Genomic DNA, 20,909 nt, shown 5'->3' on the forward strand with positions numbered 1-20,909 from the left:
ACTCTCGATTTTGGGCATGGTCTAATGGTTTCTTGGGTTTGAGCCCTGTGCCAGGCTCTGCACTGACAGTGTGGAGTCTGCTTGGGATTCTCTCTCCCTCTTTCTGTGCCCCTCCCCTGCTCACACTGTCTCTGTCTCTCTCAAAATAAATAAGCTTAAAAAAAAAAAGGCGTCAGCAAGGGTCAATCAGATAGTAAATATTTTAGGCTCTGTTCCAACACCCAAGTCTGCCACTGTAACCCAAAGCAGCCATATCTAATATGTAAACTAATGAGCACAACTGTGTTCCAATAAAGCTTTGCTTAACAAAAATGAGTGGAACTGGATTGACCTGTATGCAGTAAATTGGAGACTAATGGTTTAAGTGACAGGACGTGTGAGTATCAGAGTTTGGATAGAAATCAGATCTCTTGACTTCTAAACCAGTGCTTTCCCATCATGTTATCCTGTTGCCTATATAATTTATTTTGCATTTATTATATGCTGCTGTTTTACTATTTAACTTTCACGTCTACCATACTGTGTTCTGGGGGTCCAAGAGGCACTGGAATGGTATCAAAAACATCTAACAAAGAGTAGACATCTAATAAAAGTTTGTTAATAAGCATAGTGATGTTCCGGTCTAGCATTAGTTTGGTACTTTGAACCTGGCTTAGTTTGAGGCTTTTGTTTTTTGTGAGTTCTATTAGCGTAACTGATGAGGATGCAACTGTGTGTTGGTGCACGCCTGTGCATGTTAGGGGAAGTATGCAAAAAAAAACGTATTACACAAGTACCTGCTTGTGTACCTTTCTTCTTTCGAGCCTTTCCCTACTGTTTTCCAGTAGCTCCTAGATCTGAATTTATATGAATAACCGCAAATGGAAATGTAGAAGTAACAGAGACAAATAAAATAAAAGCGGTTTCCACAGTGAAGAAGAAATAAAGGAGATGTTTCTACTAGGTCTCCCTAAGAGGCAAAGGGATAGAAGTCGACATAAAAAGAGTCTTCAGGGCACTTGGCCGGCTCAGTCCGTGGAACATGTGACTCTTGATCTGGGGGTTGTGGGTTCCAACCCCAAGCTAGGTGTGGAGATTGCTTAAGAACAAAATCTTAAAAAGAAAAGGGGGGGGGGGAGGAGGAGGAGGAGGGGGAGACGACTTCGATTCTAAAACCTGCAGGTGTTTCCCAATTCCTTATTTCGTAATTTCACTTTATTTCGTGAAATGCCTGGGCAGATGATTTCATAGGCAACTCGTGGTTTGTTCATTTATTTTCCTTCGTTTTTAAGATGAGGGGTTTGAAGCTGTTTTTCCCGAAGAGCAGATCTCAAAGAATCTGTGTCCTTTGAGAAAACAGGAAGCGTGTTCAGGAAGCTTTGCTTATTTCTCTCATTTTTCTTCCAGAAAAAGAAATCTGGAAATATCTGTTACAGATTTGATAGGATTTAGGGGTACGGAATCGCGCTGACCTCAGACATGGAGGGAGGAGAAGGCGAGGAACCAGTTTTGGGGGGACTTTAAGGCAACGAATATTTTGCTTTGTCCGGTGTGGCGTCCGGAGTGGAGGCGTTGGGAGTCCGGCAGGAGGCGTGAGGGGGGGGGGAGAATCCGTCGACTCGGGCTGGAAGCAATATTGCCATGGTTTCCACACAGGTGTTTTCTTCTACCTCCCCTCCTCAGCCCCCCGCCTCCAGCTAACTTCCTCGCGCTGCGCAGGAGATTACGTATTTCCGCTTCCGGCCGCGAGCCAGGTTCCTGGAGGCTGGTTCCGGAGGGCGTGGGGTGAGGAACCGGGGCTGGCAGTGGGGAAAGCAGGGCGGGTGTGGCGGGAAGGGAGGCTTGTGCGTGGTTGCCCCTCTTCATAAAGACCGAGAAAGATTCCGTTCCCAGCCCTCAGCCCCAACACTCCTGGGAACGTGAACGATAACGGAGTACGCTGCGGCGCCTCCCCGTCCTCCTGTGCCACGACAACTCCGTGGTGCCCCCCTGCTGCCACCTCTTCCGTAGGCTAGGGTGTGTATTGCCACAGAGAACTAGGCAGGCTTTATAACGATTCACGTATACTCTCTAAGATATGAGGACGTTGCTTTTCCAGATCCTGAGTAAGCCACTCGATAGAGCGGGCATTCTGTGTTTTTGTTGTTTTAACGTGGTCTCTGTAATTTCCTCCCCCTTTCAACACTGTCCTTTAGATCCTGCAGAGTGAGGATTTAGACCCCAAGGTGATGGCAAAACATCTGAAGTTCATTGCCAGGACTGTGATGGTACAGGAAGGAAATGTGGAAGGTGCATACAGGACCCTAAACAGGTAACCAGAATCGTGCCTAGACCAGCTGTCTTGGGAAGTGCGGTGGTTATTCTCTCCCTTTTCAGCCCTTTAGTTTTTTTATCTTAAAGATGAAGTTTCTCCCAAAACCTGTCTGAAGTTTGTTTATACACAGCCTGAATTCTCTCCCCAAGACTTAAGGAACCCAAAGGGAAAACCAAGTTATAACGTGGTTGGGAAGCAGGAATGTAGTGCATGATAAATAGAAAGCCGAGAGAGGGATTGGCAGAGGACAAGGCTAATGGAAAGACAAATTCAGATTTGGGATCTTGGAGAAGCAAGCAAGAGATGTAAAAGTATAACAGGTTTAGAGGAAGGTTACAGCATAAGCAAAAACATACAAGTGGAAATGAACTGGGTGTAGAGGAGCTGTATTGATTGATTCTGAATGCTACATCACGAGATTTAGAATGGCTGTAATAAAGAATGTCTTACTATCATACTTAGGACAATAGTTCTTTAGTCTTACCTTGCCACTGGTTGTAAGTCTTTTGATTTTCTGGCTTGCTTCATCATTTTCTCTCCCCAGTGTAAAACAGTTTGGAGAAACAAATGCTTGTTGAGTTGAATTATCAAAGAATTGTATGGGGGAGCCTGGGTGGCTCAGTCAATTAGGGATCTGACTCTTGGTTTCGGCTCAGGTCATGATCTCACGGTTTATGGGTTTGAGCCCCAAGTCAGGCTCCTAACTGACAGTGTGAAGCCTGCTTGGGATTCTCTCTCACCCACCCCCTGCCCTTCCCCTGCTCACACACTCTCAAGATAAACAAATCAACTTAAAAACTAAGTAAATCAAGTAAGTTAAGAATTGTAGGAAAGAGATATTAAGAGATTATATGAGTTGGGCTTCCACCTTAAAGCCAATAAGGTGGTAGCTTTATTTCACAAGTAAAGGAAGCTTAGGACATTTAAATTATGTTTCTTGAATCACACAATTACTGAATGGAAGAGAGGAGTGCAAAACACACCTTTCGAGTGCGGTGCTCATTGCTTTATGTCACTAGATTGTTTACTACTTCCTCTGGAAAAATAAACACCTGTTGCATTAATTTTCGAGTTAAGAATCTTTATTTGATTGGGTTTATTAGTGGGGTTCTTGGGGACTGAGAGGGTAAATGAAAGATGATCTGGTTCTTAGCAGAGTTTTAGGTGTGGGTGGTTGGATGGCAGAAGACCATAATAAATGAGGACCAAGATGCTGTCAGAAGCTGTGTAATCAAGAAGTTGCAGGCTTAAGATGGATTGTGTGTCTTTTAAAAGGATCTGGTCTTAGGTCTCAGCCCCATTACTTCATTCTGTGTTTGTGCATACCAATCCTGTCCTTGGGTGGAAGCTGTTTCCTAAAGATACTCCATTAAGTACTGGATAGTAAGATACACTATATTATTTTTTTCTGTGGCTGCTCATTCCCAGCTCTTTCCTATTTCAGACCCGGTGGCATGTCTGTGAGAGGGTTGAGATGTCTAATGACCTTATATTATAGACCTTACATATATCTGCCTTTATATTAGAAGCACAAAATAAATGTCTTTACAGACTCAGTAGTGAATTAGCTAGTGAGATGAAATGATGCTGAATTTGGGAAAAGTCTTACAGATTCCTTCACCCTTTTTCTGACCTTTCTCTGTAAGTCTTTAATTTATTTTGGTAGATTTAGATGGGTCTGTTAGCCAGGGTGATTGAGATGTTTGTATTATTGAAGGATGTCAAAGGGCAGCTGTTATTTGATGATGAAACAAATTTCCAAAGGCTCAGCTTTAGCTCTCCTAACCTCCCCTGTTCCTAAAGTGCAAATAACACAAAAGCAAAAATTTGATTTTTTTTTTAAAGAAATTAGCTGCTTTGGGGCTGTCTGGGTGGCTCAGTCAGTTAAGCCTCCAACTCTTGATGATTGAGCCCCGCCTTGGGCTCTGTGGTGACAGCACCCTGTCACCTCCCTGCTTACTCTCATACATACTCTCTCTCTTTAAATAAATAAAACATAGGTAGGCATTATGTGTTTGCTATTATAATTGGAAGTCATTGTAAGGAAATTTTTACCCTTTTGGTTTTGCTTTTTGGTGATTTGTTTATTTATTTTGAATGATTGAGAGTTTGCTTTAGGAATCTGTTTTCACATCCCTGTTTCCCTTTTTTTTCCTCTCTCCCTTTTTTTAAAAAATATTTACTTGAGAAGGAGAGAGAGAGGGAGACATAGTATGAGTAGGCGAGGGGCAGAGAGAGGAAGACACAGAATCTGAAGCAGGCTCCAGTGTCTGAGCTGTCAGCACAGAGCCTGATGCGGGGCTCAAGCTATGAACCATGAGATCATGATCTGAGCTAAAGCCCAGCGCTTAACCCACTGAGCCACCCAGGCACCCCTCCCCATATTTCTTTTAAGATTCTCTTTTTGTAGGTGAATGGCAGTTCACACATACTTTTTTCCTGGGTGGAAGGTGCCAGGTTGGGGACAAGTATTACAGTAGTGATTTTGTTTTTAAGGAATGTGTATATTTTTTAATGTTTATTTTTGAGAGGGAGAATGTGAGTAGGGGAGGGGCAGAGAGAGGAAAGACAGAAGATCCAAAGCGGGCTCCACATTGACAACAGTGAGCCTGATATGATGCTCGAACTCATGAACTGTGAGATCATGACCTGATCCAAAGTTGGAGGCTTCACCAGCTGAGTCACCCAGGCACCCCTACACTAGTGATTTTTATAGTCGTTGGGGAAGATACTTATTTTGTCAATTTGCATTCAGTCTTTGGGAAGCTACATTTCTATTCCTTTTAATCTTGGGGTGTTAGATATATATGCCATAAATTGTATTTTAGCTTTGGGGAAAAAATGAACAAATATTTTGCTCTTAGAACAATTTTCTAGGCAAGGACTTTAAACATGAAAATGTGAGCCAGCTGGTTCTGGAGTATCCCAGTCTTCCTGTCAAACAGTATTTTTTGATGTAATTTTCTTTATTTTTCTCTGCTTTTTCCTAATCTCTCTGGCCACCTTTTCTGTATATCTGTCTTACATCCCAGGCTTCTCCTTATCTCTCAGCTTTATGATGTTTCATAGTTTAAAAATTAGTCTCATGTTCTGTGGTCTAATTACAGCAGTAGGTAGGAAACCAAATGAGATGAGAGGGAGGTGGTTAAAACTTCGGCGTGTTTGGAGCACAAAGGTAGTCTTACAAAGGAAACGGCCTATGTGTCTGCCCAGTGAGACCGCCACAAAATGCTTGTTATATAACCAAGTGCCCTGGGATGAGGAGATGGAAAGTGGGGGTTGCTAGGAAGCCCTGCATGATTGGCTGGCCCCCAATCAAGGAAAGGCAAGCACACTGGAAGTATGCCCAGTTGACCCCTTTTATTCCTGGTAGGCCAGCTTCTGGGCCCATTGGGTCCTTGTGCATACATGTTACCCTGCCATAGGCTGGCTACACTGACATGTGAGTTTGCCATACCCAACCTCCCCAGCCCAGGCAGCTCAGCTACTTTTACATAATCTGATGAATTCCACTAAAATTGGCAGTTGATTTCTCCTTCAGTGTTAGTTTGCCAGGTGCCTGAACTCTAGCTGATCTGTTCACTCTAAAGCTTTTGATCTGCTAGTCCTTGAGCTACATTGGGAAGCAGAAGTAACACCCTCATTAGTAACACCCTTTCTATTTACTTCATGGGTTCTTATTTATTTATTTATTTTATTTTATTTTATTTATTTTTATTTTTTATTTATTTTTGATAGAGACAGAGCACAAGTCGGGGAGGGGTAGAGAGAGAAGGAGACACAGAATCTGAAGCAGGCTTCAGGCTCCGAGCTGTCAGCACAGAGCCCAATGCAGGGCTTGAACTCATGAATTGTCATGACTTGAGTCAAAGTTGGACGTTCAACTGACTGAGCCACCCAGGTGCCCCTCTATTTACTTCATGAGTTCTACAAAACTCTTCCTGCATCCTTTTTTATTAAAAATGAGTTGAGATGCCTGGGTGGCTCAGTTGGTTAGGCATCCAACTTCAGCTCAGGTCATGATCTCATGATTTGTGGGTTCAAGCCCCGTGTTGGGCTCTGTGCTGACAGCTCAGAGCCTGGACCCTGCTTCAGATTCTGTGTCTTCCTCTCTCAGTCCCTTCCCTGCTCATACTCTGTCTCTCTCAAAAATAAACATTAAAAAATATTTTTAAAAAATGAGTAGATGCCTCTACTGTAGGGACTCTGGAGCTTTGGAAGGTAATCTGTGCTTTTTTTTTTTTTTAATTTTTTTTTTTAACGTTTACTTTTTATTTTTGAGACAGAGAGAGACAGAGCATGAACAGGGGAGGGTCAGAGAGAGAGGGAGACACAGAATCTGAAACAGGCTCCAGGCTCTGAGCTGTCAGCACAGAGCCTGACGCAGGGCTGGAACTCACGGACCGTGAGATCATGACCTGAGCCGAAGTCGGACGCTTAACAGACTGAGCCACCCAGGCACCCCAATCTGCGCTTTTTTAAGATAACTAGAAACGTCAGGGTAAGGGTTAGAGTAGTTAGAACCATCCAGGGAATACTGTTTGGCAATGGTGTTATCATTTTGTTGGGGACTACGATCTTTTCAACCTTTCCCTTCCTCCACTCTTAGGTCCTTCTGTTACTTTTTTCTTATCTTGCTTTTTTGCCTGAGCACACAGGCATTTACTTGGAAAGGTGATCACTTCTGTTTCAAACCCTTGGAAACTCTAGTAGGTTACCTGAGTATGTGTCTAAACTCCCTCCTCCTTTTGCAGATTTCTTTCCTCCTCCTTTTAAACTGTCTTTTTCATTCCAATAGGATTTTCTTCCTAGTAAAGTCATATCCGGGGTCCCTGATTTTTTTAATCGTTTCTCCTCAAACACAGTCTCTGTGTCCTTTTTATAATTTATATCCAATCTTTTTATTTTCCCAGAGACTTTTTCCTGTTGTTTCTCTAATATACTAGACTAGTCCAAAAAGTGGCCTTCATCAGACAGCAGTAAACAAGATCCGGATGGATGTCTGGGTCATCCCTTTCCCTCAGTGTGCCGTGTCTTCTTGGCTTCCGTTTTTTTACTCTGAGGAGCCCAGCCCAGCCCTTTCCTTCCTCAGGGTCTCCTTTGCCCATAGGCCCCACAATAATTTGTCTTCTGAACCTTGGTGGTTTTTGTTTGAGAAGCAGAATGCTACTATAGAACACTGCACTTAAGATCTAGATTCTATTTCTAGCTCCATTTTGTGACCTTGGGCAGGTCAGTCTCTCCGGACTTCCGTTTCCTGAAGATGACATTATCTGCTTAATTTTATAGGATTGTATTAGGATCATGGATGTGAAAATGCTGTCTAAACTCTCATGTTACATCTTAGGAAAGGTAATATTATTGAGGCTTTCTGAGCTATTATAAAGGTGCTTAATCCCTTGAGCTATGGACATTTGTCAGTCACCCAGAGGATTCTTTTTTTTTTTTTTTTTAAGTTTATTCTGAGAGAGCGCGCGCGCGAGAGAGAGAGAGAACACGCACAGGTGTGGGGCACAGGCAGAGAGAGGGGGAGAGAGAATCCCAAGCAGTCTTTGCATTCTCAGCACCGAGTCCCACGTGGGGCTCAAATTCAATGAACCGTGAGATCATGACTGAGCTGAAATCAAGAGTTAGACATTTAACTGACTGAGCCACCCAGGCTCCTCTAGAGGATTCATTTTTATCATACATTTACTGATAATACACTCTTTGCTAAGCATTATGTTAAATACAAAAATGTGTAAATTCATTTTAAAAAATGAATAAATTCATTTGCAAAAATAAATAAATACAAAAATAAATAATCTCTAACATTAGAAAGCACAAATTCCAATAAGGGAGATTTTAAAAATTAAAAAGAAAATGGGCGCCTGGTGGCTCAGTTGGTTAAGCGTCTGACTTCAGCTCGGGTCACAGTCTCACAGTTCGTGAATTCGAGCCCCATGTCGGGCTCTGCACTGGCAGTGTGGATTCTGTCTCCCTCTCTCTCTGCCCCTCCCCCTTCTCGCACTCTGTCTCTGTCAAAAATAAATAAATAAACCTTTTTTTTTTTTTTTTTTTTTTTTAAGTTAAAAGGGGCACCTGGGTAGGTCAGTTGGTTAAGCATCCGACTTAAGCTCAGGTCGTAATCTCACAGCTTGTGAGTTTGAGCCCCGCATTGGGCTGTGTGCTGACAGCCTGCAGCCTGGTTCAGATTCTGTGTCTCCCTCTCTCTCTCTGCCCCTCCCCTGCTCATGATCTGTATCTCTCTCTCTCTCTCTCTCTCTCTCTCAAAAATAAACATTAATTTTTTATTTTATTTTATTTTTTTTAGTTAAAAAGACGGGATGCTTGGCTGGCTCAGTTGGAGGAGCATGTGACTCTTGATCTCAGGGCTGTTAGTTCAAACCCCACATTGGGTGTAGAGATTACTTGATAACAAATTTTTTAAAAAACTTACAAAATAAGTAAAAATTGAAAAGATAGAACATGGTTAAATATGATATTGTCTGATCAGTGCTTTATAAGAGACATTAACTGTGCTATGGCATTGGTTTTCCCTAGACCATTAGCAGCAACATCACCTGGGAACTTACTAGAAATGCAAATTCTTGGGCCCTACCCTAGACGTATGGAGTCAGAAACTAAAGGTGACACAGCGATTTGTTTAAGTTTTCCATGTGATTGCTGCATACTAAAGTTTGAGGACCACTGTGCTTTGGGAACGGAGGGAAGAAGTGATCACTACTGTAATTCTTGTATAATTGTCCTCTCTACTATACAGCAGGGGGAGGGAACCATATTTAGGTTTGTTTTCTACAGCATTTAACACAATATCTGGTACCGATTTGGGATTCCATGAAAACTTAATTGATTAAATGACCAGTTAGATGCTTATTTCTGGAGTCCAGACACAAGATGATAAGGACAATAATTAGAGCTGTGGCCACAGGAAAGGAGAGAAGGAAGAGATCTAAGAACTATTTCAGGTTATAGAATTCATAGGATATGGTAACTGTGGATGTAGAAGTAAAAAAAAAAAAAAAAAAGGCCTAGTCCAGGAACACACAGATTTTTAGCTTGAGTAACTGGTGATGTCATTAACACTATAGATTTTAGAAGACAGTAACTTTGGTCTGTGTAGGTTTTGAGGCAATTGGAAATAACAGTCTAGCTCTAAGGTAAGTTTGGGACTAGAGTTAAAGAGTCAACCGTGTCTGCATCAGTTCTCAGTTGAGGCTGAGAATCACCTGGCAGTATTTCAGAACACTTCCAGTGCATAACCCCACTCTAGACCAATTAAATCAGAATCTCTAGGGGCACCTGGGTGGCTCAGTCAGTTAAGCATCTGACCCTTGGTTTCAGCTCAGGTCATGATCTCATGGTTTGTGAGTTCAAGCCCCGCATCGGGCTCTGTGCTGACAGTGCAGAGCCTGCTTGGGATTCTCTCTCTCCCTCTCTCTCTGCCCCTCCCCCGCTCGCTTTCTCTGTCTCTCAAAATAAATAAAAATTTTAAAAAAAAATCTCTGAGGAATGGTGCCCAGGAATCAGTACTTTTTAAAAAACCTTCTAGAGGATGACTCCACTGTGCATTGGGGCTCACTGGTAAAGGTTAAGGAAGTCATGAAGAACCAGAAAGACAGAGGGTTTCAGTCAGAATCTGGAGGGATGCCAACATTTAAGAGTAAATTGAGGAAGAAAGGCAGCAAGGATATGGAGTCTTTTGGTCTTTGGTGCCCTACTTCTCTATTGTAAGATTCTAGTGTTGGATCCACATGATTTTTGGGCATAACTATGTTTCCAGTAGAACCTGAATTATCTGCTTCTCCGGTTTCTGGGAATTTGCAGCAATTCCCTTGCCTCACATTTCCCTATCACTAACAAACTGATCTATACAAATAAGATTTTCTAGTAGCCTATAAATCATTCTTTTTTTTTTAAAATTTTTTTTTTAATGTTTATTTATTTTTGAGAGAGAGGGAGACAAAGTGTGAACAGGGGAGGAGCAGAGAGAGGGAGACACAGAATCCGAAGCAGTCTCTGAGCTGTCAGCACAGAGCCCGATGTGGGGCTCAAACTCACAAACTGTGAGATCATGACCTGAGCCAAAGTCGGACGCTCAACCAACAGGCACCCAGGCGCCCTAAATAATTAATATGAAACAACAGGAGCCTGGGAGAGGATCCCATAGGACACTGGTTCCCAAGACTATTCACATTTGTAATTTACCCAAAGCTCACATCTTTTCAAGTTCATGTTCAATGTATTATTGTTATCTTGGGCTTTGTGGTATAACGTAGCAGCAAAAAATAGGGTTTCCTGCTGGGCAGAAGTAGCTGGTGGTTTCTCTTATTTTGATTTCCTTTTTCCTCTATCCCCCTTCTTCCACTTAACCTCCTTATCTCCAATTGTGTTTGTGACTGACTTTTTACCTGTAGTAAAAGGCCAGGGTGAGCAGGAAGGGGGCCACGTAAACAGTGCCAGGAATGGAGGGCAGCAGCAGATGCCTCCAGACCTCCTGAGGACCAACTGGGGATGGGTTGAGAGGGAGCAACAAATTACAGATTGGAGCCACAGCTCTCAGGAGCCTGGGGATGGGTAGCTTATAGAAGCCTGATGTCTTTGTGGGAGAACAAAGAGGTGAGTTTGAGTTAGATATGTTTTAAATCCAACAAGAGGAGCTGCATTGCAAGGAATTGGGTGGGCAGGAGAAAACAGATGGAGCTCAATTTTATGGACCCTTAACGATTAATAAAACATAGTTTCTGCCTTCAGAGGCTGTCAGTCTAATGAGGGAGATGTCTGTATAAATAATAAAACGGCAGAATGAAATAACTGCTAAATAGGTATACAATAAAATAAATGATATTCTCTAAAAAGATGAGAAACCTTTTTGGAGAGGTGGCATGTAGGTTTGGCATGAAAAAGATGAGGGAAAATTTCACTCAGAAGGTTGGCAACTGGGGGTGCCTGGGTGGCTCAGTCAGTTAAGCATCTGACTTGTGCTCAGGTCATGATCTCACAGTCTGTGGGTTCAAGCCCCGCGTCAGACTCTGTGCCGACAGCTTGGCGCCTGGAGCCTGTTTCACATTCTGTGTCTGTCTCTCTCTCTGCCCCTCCCCTACTCGTGCTCACTTGTTCTCTTTCTCTCTATCAAAAATAAACATTGAAAGAAAGATTTAAGAAGGTTGGCAACTGGAAGTAGCGGTGGCATTCTAGGCTGAGAAAGCAGCTTAAATAAAGACTTGGTATCAGCGTGTTCAGGGAGTAGTCTGTAAAGTAGTGTGGTTAGAGCATGTGTACGTGGAAAATGATGGGTGAAGCTGTTATTTAATGTTCCCATTTGTATCATCAGTGTATCATTGAGCCTCTTCTTTCCCCAAGTAGGCCCAGGGATATCTCAGGCCTCCAGACTTCAGCTGTATCAATCAGTTAATGCGATGGGATGGCTTTTGCAACTAAGGAACATGTAGGAATCACCCCCTGGTGATTTATTTTTTCCTACTACAAATGACTTATTCCATCTGAAGATTCTGAAATGATCCCTTGGTTGAAAATCACTGCCATAGAGAGCCACTCCTTTTTTTTTTTTTTTTGAGTTAATTTATTTTGAAAGAGAGAATGTGAGCGAGGAAGGGTCAGACAGGGAGAAAGAGAGAATCCCAAGCAAGGCTCTGCACTGTTAGCCCGCAGCAGGGTTTATTTTTTTTTTTAATTTTTTTTAACGTTTATTTATTTTTGAGACAGAGAGAGACAGAGCATGAATGGGAGAGGGGCAGAGAGAGAGGGAGACACAGAATCGGAAGCAGGCTCCAGGCTCTGAGCCATCAGCCCAGAGCCCGACGCGGGGCTCGAACTCACGGACCGCGAGATCGTGACCTGAGCCGAAGTCGGACGCTTAACCGACTGAGCCACCCAGGCGCCCCGACGCAGCAGGGTTTAAACTCACAAACCGTGAGGTCATGACCTGACCCGAAACCAGGAGTCTGATGCTTAACTCACTGAGCTACCCAGGCACTGTTCTTACAGGACTCTGTCACATCCCTTAGGTGTGCTGTGGTAGAAAAAAGACTGAAAACATAACCTTGACCATAAACTTCCCAAGAGCAAGGACTATGTAATTACTTTTTTATATCCCACAAATTCCTGTTTGGGGCCTCTGTAAGTAGGCAATTAATGCTATATAACCACCATTTCACATAATTTTTATAGACACCAGTTGTTTGGCCAGTTGGCTTCTGGCCATCTGTGAAATTCAGAAAGAATGAGCCCAAGTTTCTAACTTTACTGCCTGCCCTTACACAGAATTCTCACCATGGATGGGCTCATTGAGGACATTAAGCGACGGCGGTACTATGAAAAGCCTTGTCGCCGACGACAGAGGGAAAGCTATGAAACCTGCCGGCGGATCTACAACATGGAAATGGCTCGCAAGATCAACTTCTTGATGCGAAAGAATCGGGCAGACCCATGGCAAGGCTGCTGAGGCCTGTGGATTGTAGGCCCAGTATGAAAATCCCTCTCCAGCTGTCTCCTTCCTATCTCAAACCTCATTTTTTCTCCCCTTTTTTATAATAATAAACTCAATCACATATATGCAAGAAGGCCTGCATATATAGAAGTAATCCCGTAGTTACCAATGGACCCTCTCTTTTATTAAGTGAAAGAGAAACTGAGTCAAAAAATAGTCTAGGAATAGAATGGTTATTACCAAGGGCTAGTGGGGAGTGGGGAATTACTGTTTAATGGGTACAGAGTTTCAGATGGGGATGGTGAAAAAGTTCCAGAGACAGATGGTGGTGATACACAACAATGTGAATATACTTAATGCACTTAAATGGTTAAAATGGCAAATTTTGTGTATGCTTAGCTATAATATTTAAGTAGTCTAGGAGAGGTGAGAAGCTTTTCTAAAATATAGCAGAATAGATCTATGATTTTTTTACCTGATTCTTATGAAATCCAAATCAAGACCTTATTATTGGAAAAGCACCTGTTACTCTTTACTGAACTGTCCCTCCCCACCAACTGTTAGATGAGAGGAAGCATGTATGTATTTGGAATAAATTTTGCTACTGAAATACCCATCAACCAGACTAGAGTGCCAGAATCCTTGCCCAGAGGAATCCTTAAGATAAATCTAACACTCCTGTTTCTGTCTTTCCCTTAGTTTTTCTAAAGGAGGATAGGAGAAGAATTAAAGCAGTAGGTGGATGGTAGAAAAGAGGGAATGGGAGAGTATTAAGAGATTAAGGGCATGGAGCCAGAAATATCTACAGCAGTGATAATCAAAGTGTGGTCTTTGGATCAGCAGTATCAACATCACCCAAAAAATTATTTGAGATGCAAATTCTGAGACCTACTTTAGACTTTATGAATTGGAAATTAGGGTTAGAGCCCAGTAATCTAGTTTAACAAGCCCTACAGGTGATTCTGATGCCTGCTCAAGTTGTAGAACCACTACCCCATACTACTCAAAGTAATTTCCAGGCAGAGATCCCCACCATCACTGCTACTTGTCAACACGCATTCTTGAGTATATGATCACTGTAGGAAGACTAGCTGCTCTGCTTGTTTCCTTTGGCCTTGGCCCCCTGACAGCCACGCTGCTAGTAAAGAGTTGGTGCCAATCCCTGTAGGAGAAATGCAGTGAGTAGGTGGAGCGACAAGCCCACTTCTCACCCAGGCTCCAGCCCTCAGTCTGGGGTTTAAAAAGGAAGTAAACTAAGTCCCTAGCTTCTCCAGATTACTAGTGTTCAAACATTGCCCCCTTGTGGTAAAGCAGCATGAAATCACATTTCTCTAGTCTTAATTTTAGTCTTTTCTCCCTTTCACAATTACCATATTTCTTGATTAGGCAGGCCTGCAAGAAGACGTGCTGGAACCACTGTTCCTTGTCTTGCAAGGCTTGATCGTCTTCCCCTCATCAGGCCATGGTGAATAAAGCATAGAAGTAGCTTAGAGAAGATCTGGTCCTTGCCCTCCAGTAACTTGTGGTTGGAGAAATTCTTTATAGACTGTGTTCAGTTTTGTTATTTTTGTACAACTTCATTTTCAAGTTATACATTGGTACTTCTGAATCCCTTTTCAGTCCCTGAATTTGGTCTTTAATATATGACTTTTGCGTGATTTTGAGCCATGGCATTGTTTCACCTCCTGCCAATTGCTGTTGCTAAAGATTAAAGGCCTGACCTTGGCCAAAATGGAAGGGTATGTTTGTGACAGTAGAGCCAGGCCTGTTACTTGGCAGTGTTCCTCTGAGACTACAGTTGCTTCTGAGCTGCCTCCAAAATATCAAGGGGCGGCTAAGATCTGGAATTTCCTTCATCTCTGAAATTATCCTCTGCTTGTTCTAGTCATTCATCCTGACCATTGTCCGTGTCCCCCAGAGCAGTGAACAGGGAGGTTTTAGCAGATAGCCCCTTTGAAAGGCCTCATGGAAAAGGGGTAACTGGCTGGCTGCCTGAATTCCAGTCGGCTTGTGCTGTTGTGGCAGGGAGAAAGATGTCCTCTCTGTTCTGAGAAGCTACAAGATACCTCATGGTCATACAATAAGTAGAAAATTCCTTAATCATTTGTCCCTGGTGGGTTTAGGAAGGGTGGTTTGGGGTTTACCCAGTTACATAGTGATAGATACAACACCTACTATTGTGATCTTCAGCATCTGTGACATTTCCTAGATGTCCACTGGATTTGCTCTGGCAGGTTGATTCTAATAATACATAATTTAAGAATCATAAAATGTTTAGTGCTCTGGAAACAGGTACCCATTTAAAACTGGGACTCTGTTGTGTAACTCTAACATTGTACTTTAATGCTTTTAGAAGTGCGCTAAGTATGAAGTGAGAGTTTCCCTATCTGTTGGCTGCAAACATTGAGGAATAGTAACTCACTGAATATTGACAAGGTAAAGTAATAATGGAGTGATGTGTTCAATGTAAGTAATTGAAAGGAAAATGTTGGAGCTTCCACTGTGTGCCAGTTATCTTACATAAGTAGTTTTTTACTTAGATCTGGATTTGATCATGACCTTGGCAAGTTATTTAACATAAAATCTAGTTTTCCCTGTAAAATGAGAATAATTGAATATACAGGTTTTTGGTGAGAATTTAATGAGATCATTAATTTTAAGTACTCAGCATGGTATCTGGCACATAGAACTCAATAAATGTTAGCAGTAATCCCTCAGTTGTTCCAGACAGAAGCCTGATCATTGATTCCTCCTCCACACTCAACCATTGCTACATCTACTTAATCCCTGTTTTGAGGACTAAGTGCCACAACCCTAGTCCCAGCTACTGTCATAACTCTTCTGAATTACAACAGTCATTTAACCATTTTGCATCAGTGTCACCTGGCTTTCAGTCCCTCCACCCTTAGGTCAGAATGATTCTTCAAAAATGCAGCCTTGATCATTTCACTTTCCTGCTTAAGTAGGTAATTGGTCCCCACTGTTTTCAAGATAAAATCCAAACTACAAGCATGGCATTTAAGGCCCTTCGTGACTGAGTCATGCTTTTCAGATTAGGCACTTGATGCCCTCAAATGCACTTCTGGGATGTCCTGTTTTCTCCCCCTGCCTATATAGCAGCTCTCAGTTCTCCAAGATAACTAACCTAATCTCTTTACCAACTTTTCTTCTCCTGAATTTATCTTTATAAGCTTACTATTGTAATAGTTTATTTCTATAATTTGTTGTGATTTATCGCTTATTTGCCTTTCTCCCTCCATTATATTTTCAGTTACCTGGGGGTAACTTTGTTGTTGTTTTTGAACCATTATATTCCCAGTGCCCCAGTATAATGCCCAGCATTGAAATGCTCAGTAAATACATTTTTTAAGAATTTTTTTGAAAGAGAGCACGTGAGGGGCAGAAAGAGAGAGAGTGCAGAGTGTGGAGCCTAGAGTGGGGCTCGAGCTCACAAACTGTGAGATCATGATCTGATCCGAAGTTGGACGCTTAACTGACTGAGCCACCCAGGCGCCCCTTAAGATTTCAAGCCACACCCAGGGTGAGGTATGAACTTACAAGCCCAAGATCAAGAGTCGCAGGCTCTACCAACTGAGCCAGGCAGGCACTCCAGCATTCCAAATTCTTTATATCTTCACCAACACTTGTTATTTTGTTTTGTTTTTTAAATTTTTTTGCTAGTAGTCCTTCTAATGGGTCTGAGGTGATACCTCATTATGGATTTTTTTTTTTTTTACTTGTGGGTTTGGATTTGCTTTTCTGTGATGACTAATGATGTTGAACATCTTTTCATGTGTTTATTGGCCATTTGTAGATCTTCTTTGCAGAAATGTGTATTCAAGTCCTTTACCCATTTTTGAATCTGTTTGCTTTTTGTAGTTGTTGAGTTAAAGAGTTCTTCATATATACTCTGGATATTAATCACTTACCAGATATATGACTCCTAAATGTTTTCTTCCATTCTGTGGGTTGTCTTTCCGCTCTCTTGATAGTATCCTTTGATGCACAAAAGTTTTACATTTTGATGAAGTCCGATTTATCTATTTTTTGTTGTTGCATGTGTTTTTGATATCATAGCCAAGAAATCATTGCCAAATTCAATGTCTTGAAGATTTTCCCCAATGTTTTCTTCTAAGAGTTTTATAGTTTCTGTCTGTAACTTTAGATCTTTGATCCATTTTGTGTTGGTTTTTTAATATGATGTGAAGAAGGGGCCCAACTTTATTCTGTACATATGGATACCCAGTTTTTTCTGTACCATTTATTGAACAGACTGCCCTTTCCCCCATTGAATAGTCTTGGCACCCTTGTTAAAAATCCACCAGTCCATATATGTGAGGTTTTTTCTCGACTGTCTATTCTGTCTGTGGGTCTATATGGCTGTCCTTATATGTGTCCTTATGCCAGTACCACAATAATTGTTTTACACATTATATTTAATCCTCACAATATTCTTTTTACATAGAGATTCCAATTCTCAATCACCTGAAGGAATCACACCTAGTACCTGGGAGACTAAGGATTTGAACCCATCTAATTCCAAACATTAGAAATAAAATCAGTTCCTAGAAAAATATTTCCCTCTGGGGAATTGAACCCAGACTGTTAAAAGCACTCAAACAGAATAAACTTACAACTCCGCAGAGTTGGAATCATTAACCTATTCAGACTTTGAGTGAATATTCTGTGAGACATTGGTATTAGGTGCTGTAGATACGATGAGGAAAGAAATGGACCCACAACTATATGGTCAACTAATCTTCAACAAAGCAAGAATGAATATCCAGTGGAAAGAAGACAGTCTCTTCAACAAACGGTGGTTGGGAAAACTGGACAGCAACATTCAGAAGAATGAAACTGGACCACTTTTTTACACCATACACAAAAATAAACTCAAAATGGATGAAAGAGCTAAATGTGAGACAGGAAACCACCAGAATCCCAAAGGAGAACACAGGCAACAACCTCTTTGACCTTGGTCACAGCAACTTCTTACTAGAAACATCTCTGGAGGCAAGGGAAACAAAAGTAAAAATGAACTATTGGGACTTCATCAAGATAAAACACTTCTGCACAGCAAACGAAACAACAAAACTAAAAGCAACCTATAGAATGGGAGAAGATATTTACAAATGACACATAATGACAAAGGGTTAGTATCTAAAATCTACAAAGAATTTATCAAACTTAACACCCAAAGAACAATCCAGTGAAGAAATGAGCAGAAGACATGAATAGACATTTTTCCAAAGAAGACATACAGATAGCTAACAGGCACATGAAAAGATGCTCAACATCATTCAACATCAGGGAACTACAAAACCACGATGAGATACCACCTCACCCATCAGAATGGCTAAAATTTACACAGAAAACAACAGATGTTGGTGAGATGCAGGGAAAAGGGAACCCTCTTACACTATTGGGAATGCAAACTGGTGCAGCCAGCCACTCTGGAAAACAGTATGGAGACTCCTCAAAAAGTTGAAAATAGAACTGCCTTATGATCCAGCAATTGTGCTACTAGGTATTTACCCAAAATACAGATTCGAAGGTGTATATGCATGTCGATGTTTACAGCAGCATTATCAACAATAGCCAAACTATAGAAAGAGCCCAAATGTCCATTGACTGATGATAAAGAAGATGTGGTATATACAATGGAATATTAGCCATCAAAAAGAATGCAAACTTGCCATTTGCAACAATGTGGATGGAGCTAGAGTGTACTATGCTAAGCAAAGTAAGTCCATCAGAGAAAGACAAACATAATATGATTTCACTCATGTGGGACTTTAGAAACAAAATGGATGAACATATGGGAAAGGAAAAAAGAGGGAAGTAAACCACAAGAGACTCTTAATGATAGAGAACAAACAGGGTTGATAAAAGGAGGTGGGTGGGGTATGGGTTAAATGGGTGATGGGTATTAAGGAGGGCACTTGCTATGATGAGCACTGGGTGTTATATGTAAGTGATGAATCACTAAATTCTGAAACCAATATTAGACCATGTTAACTAGAATTTAAAAATATGAAAAAAGATACAATGGGGGAAGCTGAGGCATGAATAACTTGAGCAACATGTTAGGGCTCCCTCAATTTGTTACCCAAAACTAAGCTTTATTCCATTATGTCATGCTGCACCATCAGGGAACGTGGGTCTTAGTATATATTTCTCAAAGTTCTTTGAAGCCAGACTTTTAATACAAAAGTCTTATGTTCCCTGGGAAATTTTAATAACCTACTTAGAGAATAACTGCATTTTCTAGTGAGCCTGTCATCTAAGAAGACATCTTGGAATTTCATTTTCTGTAGTTTGTAATCTGATATAACAGAATAGTTTATTTCCCATACATGAAACTGTGCCATAATATTGGACAGGTTTTTTTCCAAACTATACTTTGCCCACATACATGCTTTTCAGAAGCTGTGGTTTAATGGTCAGTAAGGTTTAGAGCCTCATTTTGAAGAAAGGGAAAAATACAGGCTTACTGATAGAATGAGAAAATGAGTCCTGTCAGGTCTTACTCATTTATCATTTATTGAGCCTTTATTTGGTACTATCCTAGGTCCTGGAGATAAAAAAACAATGTGACACACAAAGCCTTAAGGCTTTTCCATTCTCTAGGTGAAAAACAGACCAGCGGGTTCTGAGGCCTGCAAGATCCACTGCTGAAAAATACTCATTCTCTAGCTCAACAGATATTTAATTGTGCCAGGTGCTATTGTAGGCATTTATGATATATATCAATGACAATGATTCCTCTCTAAGTGTTTATTTATTTATTTTGAGAGAGAGAGAGAGACAGAACATGAGCAGAGGAGGGGCAGAGAGGGAAAGCATCCCAAGCACTGAGGCCAATGTGGGGCTTGATCCCACAACCCTGGGATCATGACCTAAGCTGAAACTAAGAATCAACACTCAACTGGCTGGGCCAGCCTGGTGCCCCTATTTTATTTTATTATATTGTATTTAAAATTTTTATTTTAAGATTTTATTTTCAGTTTACTTATTTTGAGAAAAAGAGCACACATGTGAGTGGGGTAGGGGTAGAGCAGGGTGTGGGGAGAGAATCCCAAGCATGGAGCCTGATGTGGGGCTTGATCCCATGACCCTGGGATCATGACCTAAGCTGAAATCGAAAGTCAGATACTTAATGGACTGAACCACCCAGGTGCCTCAAGGATTCTTGTCTTTAAGTTTGTATTTTAGCAGAGGGAGTCAGATGATAAGCTATAAACATAAGTGAACTAGTAGAAGTACTGTGGAAAAAGATAAAGATCCGGGAAATCAAGAGTGCCCAACGGGCTTCAGAATTGAATAGGGTGGTCAGGAAGGTTTGCTGAAGTCATATTTGAATAAAAATCTGAAGGGGATTCAGGGAACAAATCCTATATCTGGATTAAGAACAATCCAGGCAGAAAGTATCAAGTCCAGAGGCCTTGAGGTGAAATTATTTTTGGTATGTTCAAGAAACAAAAGGGGTTAGGATTCTGGAGTTGAATGAGTGAGGTAAAGAGATCACAGAGGTTATGGAGTGGGGCAGATTTTGTAAGGCATTTTACTCTGATATGGAAAGCCAAGGGATGGTTTTTAACCAAGAGAATAATAATAACCTTTCTGATGATCACTACAGTACCTGCCACTCTAGTACTAGATAGTTTGCTGCTTATTCCTACGTGATGAGACCAAAGGGGGACAGAGTGGAAGCAAGAGAGAAAGCAGGAAGCTACTAAAATAATCCAAGCATAGGGACACCTGGGTGGCTCAGTCGGTTAAGCGTCTGACTCTTGATTTTGGCTCTGGTCATGATCTCGGGTTGGTGCGTTTGAGCCCCGCTTTGGGCTCTCTGCTGTCAACACAGATCCCGCTTCAGATCCTCTATCCCCCTCTCTCCCCCTGCTCACACTCTTTCAAAAAAATGAAATAAACATTAAAAAAATAATAATCCAAGCATAAAATTGAGAGTAGTGGAAGCTGTGAGAAGCAAGTGGATTCTATAGGACCAATACAACAGGAGACCAGGACCATTCCAAGATCATTGGCTTGCATAACTATGAATACAGTTGCCATTAACTGAGGATGAAGATTGGGAGCTGTTTTGGGGGAGGGAGGATAGCAGTTAGAATCAGAAGCTTAGTTTTCATTACTTGAGATGTCTTT

General features: G+C 41.5%; 1 protein-coding gene across 2 annotated transcripts; it reads left to right on the forward strand.

The window, feature by feature from the left end:
- Nucleotides 1-1,665: 1,665 nt before the first annotated feature.
- Nucleotides 1,666-14,407, forward strand: MRPS21 (mitochondrial ribosomal protein S21). 2 transcript variants are annotated; one of them, XM_030326241.2, is made up of 3 exons: nucleotides 1,666-1,764; nucleotides 2,175-2,290; nucleotides 12,578-14,407. In XM_030326241.2, exons 2-3 carry the CDS (start codon nucleotides 2,208-2,210, stop codon nucleotides 12,756-12,758), a joined length of 264 nt encoding a protein of 87 aa, XP_030182101.1. In that variant the 5' UTR covers nucleotides 1,666-1,764; nucleotides 2,175-2,207; the 3' UTR covers nucleotides 12,759-14,407. The 2 variants fall into 2 exon arrangements, with proteins under 2 accessions (XP_030182101.1, XP_030182102.1); XM_030326242.1 differs by lacking the exon at nucleotides 1,666-1,764 and adding an exon at nucleotides 1,800-1,995 and having other exon boundaries at nucleotides 12,578-13,363.
- Nucleotides 14,408-20,909: the final 6,502 nt, after the last annotated feature.

Source organism: Lynx canadensis, chromosome C1 (genome assembly GCF_007474595.2).
Source record: "Lynx canadensis isolate LIC74 chromosome C1, mLynCan4.pri.v2, whole genome shotgun sequence".
NCBI classification, from domain to species: domain Eukaryota; kingdom Metazoa; phylum Chordata; class Mammalia; order Carnivora; family Felidae; genus Lynx; species Lynx canadensis.